This window comes from Cryptomeria japonica, chromosome 8 (genome assembly GCF_030272615.1).
Source record: "Cryptomeria japonica chromosome 8, Sugi_1.0, whole genome shotgun sequence".
Classification (NCBI taxonomy): Eukaryota; Viridiplantae; Streptophyta; class Pinopsida; order Cupressales; family Cupressaceae; genus Cryptomeria; species Cryptomeria japonica.
The window spans coordinates 176,860,656-176,870,910 of NC_081412.1; the positions used below are offsets into that span (position 1 = coordinate 176,860,656).

At 31.7% G+C, this 10,255-nt stretch overlaps 1 protein-coding gene across 1 annotated transcript; it reads left to right on the plus strand.

Moving 5' to 3' along the window:
- The first annotated feature begins 7,087 nt into the window (after positions 1–7,087).
- Positions 7,088–7,591, plus strand: LOC131050603 (ethylene-responsive transcription factor 1B-like). Its single transcript, XM_057984799.2, has one exon. The coding sequence runs from the start codon at positions 7,088–7,090 to the stop codon at positions 7,589–7,591; it is 504 nt and encodes a 167-aa protein (XP_057840782.2).
- The last annotated feature ends 2,664 nt before the right edge of the window (positions 7,592–10,255 follow it).

A 10,255-nucleotide genomic window follows, 5' to 3' on the forward strand; every position in this document is an offset into this window, starting at 1 on the left:
AAATCAGTAAACCGCTGCATAACGAGCGTATAAATTTCAGGTCAGGGTTTCGATGTCGGCTTGAAGATTTTTTGCTATTCAATGTTGGCCATGTCTGTATATTCGGTTTGTTGTAAGGCAAAAACTGTTGGAGATAAATTAATTATCCTCCTAGAAATTCCTAGAAACTTCTGTCTTCCAGAAAATTCCTGCACACCAGTAACCTCTAGAGACTTCAGTCACTGTTTCAACTGCCCATCTTTAATTTTGTAACTAACTCTTATCTAGAGTCTTCTATGTATCTTCTTATAAATTCAATTATAAGGGCTTGTGTTTGGAAGAGCCCATTTATGGGTTTCTCTCCAGTCTCCTTTGTATTTCTGTGTGTATTTCTGTTTTTTATCAAAAACAAACTGTAGTATTTAGTAGCTTCAAAGAAGCGTTTGTTCTTGTGGGTTGTTTCTCTCTGGAATGCTTCTGGTTGTAAGATAGGGTTTGTGCTTTTTCACTATCTTTAACCTAATTCCTACAAATTTGAACTCAACTATTCTCAATCTCATTTGTTGGCATTTATATTTAGTTATTATGATTAATTATTTTTCAGTAAGAGGAAAAAGTATGTTATATCATTTTTTTTTCATGTGATAATAAATTATATTCCCTTATTTTGTTTTTGTTTTAGTCCTTAATTTTATTTTTACTTTTATGTACTATTTACAATTTTCTGTCATATGACATTTTTTAATATTTTATTTTGCAATTTTACTCGTGTTTCGTTAAAAAAATTAATATTATTTTTATTTGAATAAACCCATTTATTACAATTATGGAGAGATAAAACGTTTGAAGAAGATTTCATTCAATTTGATTAATAATTATTATTTTTTGAATAAAACTATTTATTATAATTATGGAGAGATAAAACGTTTGAAGAAGTTTTCATTCAATTTGATTAATAATTATTTTTTCATAATTTTTTTATTCAAATCATAATATTTATTAATCCAAGTAACATGACTGAAAATAATATTATAATGTAGGATTTTTTATAATTCTTTTAATTTCATGTTGCATATTGAATGTGTTTTTGCATTCATCTCACAAGTATGTTTTAGGAATCATTTGAGCTTCTCCTAAACCCATTTTTTCCTTACTAGATTATCAAGCTTCTACACCATGGTCATATTCTACCCACCAACCTAAAGCACAAGTCAAATTTGATAAAGATTCTTAAGAAAGTAAGTACAATGCTAGCATCTCATTTTTCTCAAAGTGATGAATATTAATTTCCCATCATAGTACCTAATGGCGACTATGGTAATACATGTTCAATAGAAAAAATGCCCTCTATGTTTGAATCTAAATTTGAAGTTATTATTCTCATCCAAAATGAATTTTAAAATTTCAAATATTATTATTGGCTATCTTCTCCTTGCATTCAAATACAAAATACCTTATAAAATTAACCTCTGACGATTGACCTTCTAGAATATAGTTATTTTTCGATTGATATATACCAGAATTTTTTAAAGGTTAGATTCATTTTGAAATGATTAAATTTCTAAGTATATTATTCTTTATACTTGATAAATTATTTTTAGTGAGTGCTATTTCTCATCATGCATAACTTGAGTTAAAAATAGTATCATTTTTTTTCTTAAAGACACATGATTGAAATATTTCTATATGGAGCCTTATTAGACCCGAAGGTTAATTTTTCCACACTTTTATTGGCGCAATTTCCCTCCAAATTATTCAATGGGGTCAAAGGGTAGTGTCCCCGAAAGCTCAAACGACTTTTATTATTTTATAAAGGCATTAGGAGCTAATATCTTATTAGCTGACATATTCTAACCCTAATTTTGTAACTCACATAAGTCTTGATAAAATGGCTAAGGGTTAGGGTTTTCTAAGGAGAATTTTTGTAGCATTTTGCAGCGACATTGAGTTGCAAGAGATTGCTGGTTGTAATCAGTTCAAGTTGCTGGATAATAATATTGGACTCTCTATTTGGTGGATGTAGCCCAAGTTTGGCTTAACCACAATAAAAAATGTCTCCTCACTGTTATTATTTATGTGTTTTTCTTTCCTCTATTTAATCTTTATTTGTATATAATTTATGTTTTCTACATAAAATTCATGTCTTGGCCATGCCTTCCATATTTGATGCTTTACGAGCTCTCTCGATTCCATGAAGATCCCCTTTAATATTTTTTGTTGTAAGTTTTTTTCAATAGGTAAGTTGAGGACAAGGGGTCCACTCTCATGTATAAAAAGAAAAAAAACTATTGTTTGCATCATCCCTCTAAAATGGGTGCACTAGAATTCATCTAACCACATGCCATTGAATTGCAATCCTTGAAGCCATGACACAAAGAGAAAACTATTATCTTAATCTAGAAAATAAAAACAAAGAAGAAACACTTTACCCTATATTTTGTCAATCTCCTTTTTTTGAGTATCTTAATGTTGTATAATGGTTTATTTTGGATGAAGGGGTTTTCTTTTTCTTCATTTATGTCCATTATTATTCTATCTCAAGGTAGGTAGATACTTCTTTGATGTTTTTTCCCATTTAAAGTTCCACCATTGTTGCCTACTACTAGAATAACTAAAGACTCAATTGAGACTACAATGTTAATCAACAAAGGGTATGATTTATCCAACGTGGTTGTGGAATTATCTATGACAACACCAAGTTCACTCATTTATGTAGAGGAACCATAATATTGCACAGAGTCCTTATAAATCAACACAAAGCTAAAAATAGCCAAACCTAAGAAAAGGGAAAGCACCCTAAGTTTAGACTAAGTGAAATAGAGTATAGAAAACCTAATTGTGCTAATAGGGGTTAAAGTAGTTGTTTTCTCCAAAATGTGTTCTTGTAGATGTAAAGGATTCACTGATTGTTATTATTCTATTATGTTGGATACATGGAATTTATATAATTAGAAAAATTTGTAAGGGATTTTTGTTTAAATTATCTTATGTTAGTGCATATACACATTGAGAAGGACAAGCTAAAAAAGGATGTTATTGGTGGAATAAGACTTGATGCACAATACATACCAATAGGTAGCATGAAACATTTAGTTGTAATTTAAAGATATGATATCGATCAATTCTTAAAATTTAACATGAGGCATATTCTATCATCAAGTGTATGTATCTAGGTTCTTTGAAATGTTAATGTTTCTGGCAGCCACAATACCAATTCAAAATTGACTAAAATATAGATATCCAAATCTCCCAACTGTTAGCTTCACACTATCACCTCCACCTTGATACCTATAAACATTAATTCACAAAAAAAAAAAATAATCTCACATTAGTTGATCTACTTTTATCAAATTAAAATTGAACAAATAATATTTTTTACTTAATTAGATTAAATAAATTATTTTTATCACATATATCCAAAATGAGAAAATAATCCATAAACCATAATTAATTTAACCAATCATAATAAATTAAATTAAAAAGATCAAATTAGTTAACTAAATGATTAAAATGAATAACAAATCTTTAAAAATAAAACCAAATCAACAAATTATTTGATAAAAATAAATTAAAAAATATATTAAAATATAAAATTTAATTATTATATAATTTTCATATTATCCATCCATGGACATCCTTAAAATCCTATAAATTGAGGTCAAATCTTATATTTTCAATGATCTATTTTGAGAAATTAGATATTATCACAATAGGAGACATACAAATAGGTTTTAAAATCAAGAGAATATCCTCATAATACTCTACCATAGGTTTACAATTGCATTAGAATAATGGTTTTTAACATTTTTCAATTTTTTTTAGTTTTCATTTTTATTATCATGTTTGTAGATAGAATCTTATCAAATTTTGAGATCACACTTGTAGCACCATGTAGATGTTTCTAAATATAGTTATTCTTTTTTCATATTGGTACATATCATTCATTCTAAGATGAAAATGATATTATTCAAGAAGATCTCTAACAAGAAAAAACCATTATGAATATGTACTCTCTCAAACCAATCCAATCCAGTGACTCTATGATGACACTTTTGTCTTTTACTAAACTAATATAAAAAAGTCTTCACAATGGGAGAGATATATCCTAATATTTTCATTCACAAACACCAACACTAACAAGTATTCTCTTTTCCCTAATTGAGAAAGAAATTACAGAGTTTCTTCATTTAAAGTTAGGTAGTTTATTATTTTCTATCAAGAAATCAAATGAGTCAAAAGAGTGATTTATATTCTAATCGATAAACATGAAGAGATGTTGAGATCTTATGGAAAATATTTGTTTTTACTAATGGAGGAAAATGAATCATTTTACAATGCACCCATGGTCATAGAGTACACATTCCTTAAATTGTAATGTAGGTATCAAAATCAATATACTCCAACCCATGGTTATTTAAATAGTGATAATAGATTATTAATTTTTTATTTAGATTTCTCATAACTAATATATATTTCTCATGATACAAAATTTATTTAACATACCTTCAACCCTGTCCTCTTTACAAAACTTATCAAAATCTGTATAATAAAACTCACCATCGTTGTCAGTTCTCAAACATTTAATCTTCCTATCAGTCTGATTTTTAACCAAGGATTTACACTCCTTAAACCGACTAAAGACTTTAGCCTTGCTCCTAAGGAAATAAACAAATGTCCTCCTACTGTAATCATCTATGAAAGATACAAAGTATATAGATTTTGATAATGAAGGAACATTTATAGGACCAAACACATCTGCATGAATGTAGTCCAATACCCCAGAAGACTTATGAGAACTTTTATAAAATTGCACACGGTTTTGTTTACCAAAGATACAATGTTCGCAGAAGTTGAACTCAAGATTGCAATCTTCAAGGTCTTCTACAAGACTTATATTTCAAGGTTTGGAGATCCTTCTCACCAATATGACCAAGTCTGTAGTGCCATAACATAGTCTTCTCTAGAGGAAGCTTCATTTCCAAAGAATGAGCACCCTTAGGTACCCAAAAGGTACAACCATCAGAAGAAGATGCAAAAAATTTCTTCAATTCTTTATCCAATGGTGAGAATGACCAATCTAAAGATTTTCTCTTCTTTGACTTATCAGAATAACTATTGCACTAAACAGTGCATGCATCCAACTTGAACAGGGTTCCTATCTAAACACCTCTAGCCAAAACCATAACTCCTCTAGTCATCTTACATCCTCCACTCAAGAAGACAACTTGCACACCCACATCATTCAATTTACTCACGGAAAGGGAGGTTTTGTGCCAAACTAGGGATATGCAACACACCATCAATTCCCTTCACTCTACCATCAGGGAATTTAATTTAAACTATTTCATGGCCAACTATTTCCAGATGAGAATCATCACCGAGATACACCTTTCCACTATCAAATTCTTCATATTTTGAGATCCAATCTCTATGTGATGTCATGTGAAGAGATGCCTCATAATCTATTAACCACACATCTTCAGATGCCTGCGTTGCCAAACCTACAACCAATTCAACACCGAAATAATCATTCTCCATCTCAATCCTTCTAGATGTGTTCGCCGTCTTTTTCTGCAATAGGATATCAACAAAATCACTTCTACAAAACTCCCACTGAAACTAGATCAATACAAAAAACCCAAAAAACTCCACAACTGAGATCAAAGGTGATCAAGCTCCGATACAAATTAAAAGGAAGCTAGGTAGCGGAATACAGCTTCCTACACTGAACTATAAGAAGAGTGGATGCAAAAACTTTCTAAACCCTTTAAAAATTATAGATTCAGATGCACATCTAAATAAACATTAAAAGATATTCAAAACAGAATAAACACATAACACAACATATACGTGGGAAAACCCTTTCGAGAAAAAACCCACACTACAAAAGCCAAACTCAATTGTATTATCAGCAACAACAACAATTACAATACAATGCACAGAGCCAATGCTCTTTAGGAGTCTTCACACTAATACAAGATTCAAGAGTAATTCCGGTAACATAACGATGTCTCGTAAAATCTTCAACCTGTCTACAAAATATGCCAAGGCATCACATATTTATAGAGCCCAACACAAAGTAGTAGGCTTAAATGGTTTCCAAAACCAACTTCAAAGCCTAAGAGGTAAGTTATGTCATAAACAATACAATTTCCATTATCATGACATGTTGCACATAGCAACCTTCCAAAGCACTAACACCTATATCATCCAAAAATGGTTATCTTGCCCAATGTAATGCAAGCTCAACATAGCAACTCCCATAGCTAGGAATTGGAACTTTTCTTACCTCACACCACTTGTCAAAAGTGAACTCAAACCATAAATACAAACTGCCAAAATATAACTCTCTGTGACTCTTCCACCAAAGTAGAAACCACCATAATCATAGGAAATTTTATCATAATCTCAACATAGCAACTTATGACACTTGTCCCCAAAAAATATTAGGACTTCCAAAGTGGAATGAAAAATTAAAAAAATAATTAAATTAACATGTTTGGACTCTAAGATTGACACCTTAATCCCAACAGTTATGTGGATCAATTGAATTTGTGTTGATCATTGGATGGTTAAGCCGTCGTCTGGTTTATACGTTCATATTTAAAATGAGTTTAATGAAGCCAAGTGGGCGAGAAGATTTGTTCTCGATTGCAAGTGGCTGTAAAGGTAAAGGCATTGTAACGTGACTAAACGCCAGTGATGGCTTGGAAATGGTAATTATTATGCATTTAGATAAACATTCTCTTCATACAATATTATGAACGGCGTGCAGGGAAGATGAATAAGGCCCCATCTCTTCTAAAACCAGGCTTTAGAAAAAAAATTAGCGTACGGATATGTTTAATAGTATTTTGTTTTTTACTACATCAAGTAAGGTTGAATATCTTTACAGCTGTGCAGCAAGCAATGCTTTGCTCGTCTTTTAATACCGTCATCAGCTTCTCCATTTCTCTGAAAACAATATTTCCGGTCAACAATAGTAGCCCGAGATGAAAAGATTGGGATCCTCGTCCATGGTTCTCTTACCCAGGAGATCTCATACCCAGATTCTCAACTTCAAGGCAGCGCTTGTATCACTTCTCCTCCTCCCTTAACAACAAATTCCATGGCACAATTTCACTGCGACACGGCTTTCGGGGACGCCAATCTTAGCAACTGTAACGATGATGGTTTGTGTAAGACGCTGAATGAATCCGATTTCACCGATGTTCCAGAAAGACCTGTGAGCCTGAGGCGATGGCTGTCTGTCAACTGCGAAGCTCTTGACTTAGTCAAAGCGAAGAACCAGTCGGAGGAGGGGCATTGTGCGAAACAAGAGAGCACCAAAAAAAGACGGCTTGGTGGTTCAGAGGCTGCTGAGAAGCGGTACAGAGGTGTTCGCCGACGGCCCTGGGGACAATACGCAGCGGAAATTCGAGACTCGACGAGACAAGGCGCTCAGATTTGGCTTGGGACGTTTATGACGGCGGAGGAGGCGGCCATTGCGTACGACAAAGCAGCTTTTAAAATGAGAGGCGCTCAAACCCAGTTGAACTTCCCCGTGGAAACAATCGAACGGGTTCTGGCTGAAGAATATGTTGAATACAAACCGATAATTGCTCCGTTTTGAAAATTAGCAAACCGCTACATAACGAGCGTACTAATTTCAGGTCACGGTCGGCATGAAGATTTTTGTCTATTCAAGGCTGGCCATCTCTGTATATTCGATTTGTTTTAGGGCAAAACTGTAGTATTTAGTAGCTTCCAAGAAGAGTTTGTTTGTGGGTTGTTTCTCTCTGGAATGCTTCTGTATGAAAAATAGGGTTTGTGCTTTCTCACTCACTATCTGTTAACCTAATTCTTACAAATTTGAACTCCACCATTCTCATTTGGTGGCCGTTATATTTAATTATTATGATGTCTTCCTTATTCATGGGATAATAAATTATATTTCCTACTTGTAATTTTAATTTAATTTTCTATTTACAATTTTCTGTGATATGAATATTATTTTTATTTTTTTATTTTTTATTTTTATTTTTTCTTCAAATTTTACTGTTGTTTCATTAAAAAATTTAATATTTTTTAGTTGATAATTATTTAAATAAAATAATTCACCAAGATTATTAAGAGAGAAAAATGTTTGAAAAAGATTTCATTCAATTGAAATAATAATTATTTTGAAATAAATAGCTTCTGGATTTGATTGTGTGTAAATTTTTTGATCATCAATGTTTCGGATCACACTCTGTTATCCATCATCAGGATGAATGAGAGTTCAAGGAGATGAAAAATGGATCCTTGAACTCTCATTCATGGAGATGAAAAATGGATCCTTGAACTCTCATTCATCATGATGATGGATCATGGAGTGTGATCCGAAACGTTAATGATAAAAAAAATTTCACACAATAAAATCCAGAAGCTATTTATTTCATTATCATGGATTGTGAAAACTTGATAGAATTGAATAATTATTTTTTACAATTTTTTATTTAAATCACAATATGTTTAATCTATATTTATTAATCTAAGTAAAATTAATGAAAATTATATTGTAATGTAGGTAGTTGTATAATTCTTTTAATTTCATGTTAGGTATTCAATGTGTTTTGGCATTCATTCCACAAATATGTTTTAGGAATCACTTGAGCTTCTCTTCAGCCTATTTTTATCTTACTAGATTATTGAGTTTCTACATTATGATCATATTCTATCCAACAACCTAACACCATAAGTCAAATTTGATAAATATTCTTGACAAAGTAAGTACAATGCTAACATCTCACTTTTTCCAAAAGTTAAATTTTTATTTGCCATCCTAGTATCTAATCTATTTTAATACATGTTCAATAGAAAAAATTCATAACTATTTTTAATTTATTTTTAATAAGTAAATAGTTGCAGAGGGGCAACACCCTTGTATTAATAAAAAAAGAGAATACAAGGCATGATTCAGTGAGAGCGGTAGGGGGAAAGAACCAGGAAGAAAACCCCCTACCTTAGCTCTATTCATTAAACAAAGAAAAAACTAGCAATGAAGGCTGGATAAGTACATGACATTAGATACCAACCTCTTAAAGGTAGATAACAGAGGTTTTAAAACAAAAACAGACAATAACAAAATCAAAGAAACCGGAGAAAACAATGACAACCGGAGTCAAAGGGAGTCTTCAGAAGCACTATCCACATGAGCATGAGCCGCATCCAGGACAATAGGGTATTCAGTGCCACAGTTCGAGTGAACCGCCAATTATGCCTTCTCCCAAGGGAGTCGATAGTCATTTGGGAACCACTCCTCACCAAGCCCAAACCCTTAGTCATTACCAACCACCAAGTCTCCATTCTCCAAAATGCCAAAATCATCAGCACCCACTACCTCTTCATCACTATTATTCTCATCCAAAATGAATTTTAAAATTTCTAGTATTTTTATTCACTATCTTCTCTTTTCTCTTGGACACAAAATACCCTATTGAATTAATCCTCTAGGACTAACCTTCTAGATTATAGTTATTTTTCTTGATATATCTACCAAAATTTTTAGAAGGATAGATTCATTTTTACATGATTAATTTTGTACATATATTATTCTTTATACTTGATAAATTATTTTAAGTGGGTACTATTTCTCATCATGCATAACTTGACCTAAAAATAGATTCAATTTTTGATTTCATAAACATGCATTTTCCATGTTTTCCATATTTCGATTCTTTATGAGCTCTATCAATTCAATTAAGATCTCCTTTTATATTTTTTTTGGTAATTTTTTTTGTTTTAATAGGTAAGTTGACGACAAAGAGACTACTCTCATATATAAAAAGGAAAAACCATTTTGCACATCATCCCTCTATAAGGGGTGCACTGGAATTAATCCAACCACATGTCACTGAATTGCAATCCTTGTAGCCATGACACAGACACAACTATTATCTTAATCTACAAGCTAAACACAAAGGAGAAGAAATACTCAATCCTATATTTGGCTAATCTCTTTTCTTTGAAGATCTTAATGTCATTGAATGCTTTAGTTTAAATGGAGGAGTTTTCTTTTTTTGCACTTTTGTCCATTCTTGTTCTATCTTAGAAGAGGTAGATACTACTTTGATTTGTTTGTCATTTAATGTTCCACCATTGTTACCTACAACTAGAATATCATAAGACTCAATTGAAGATGCAATGTTATTGGATAATGGGTATGATTTCTCCAATGTGATTGTAAAATCATTTGTAACAACAACATATGGACTCATTTATGTAAAGGAATAGTAATGTTGCAAAGATTCCATAT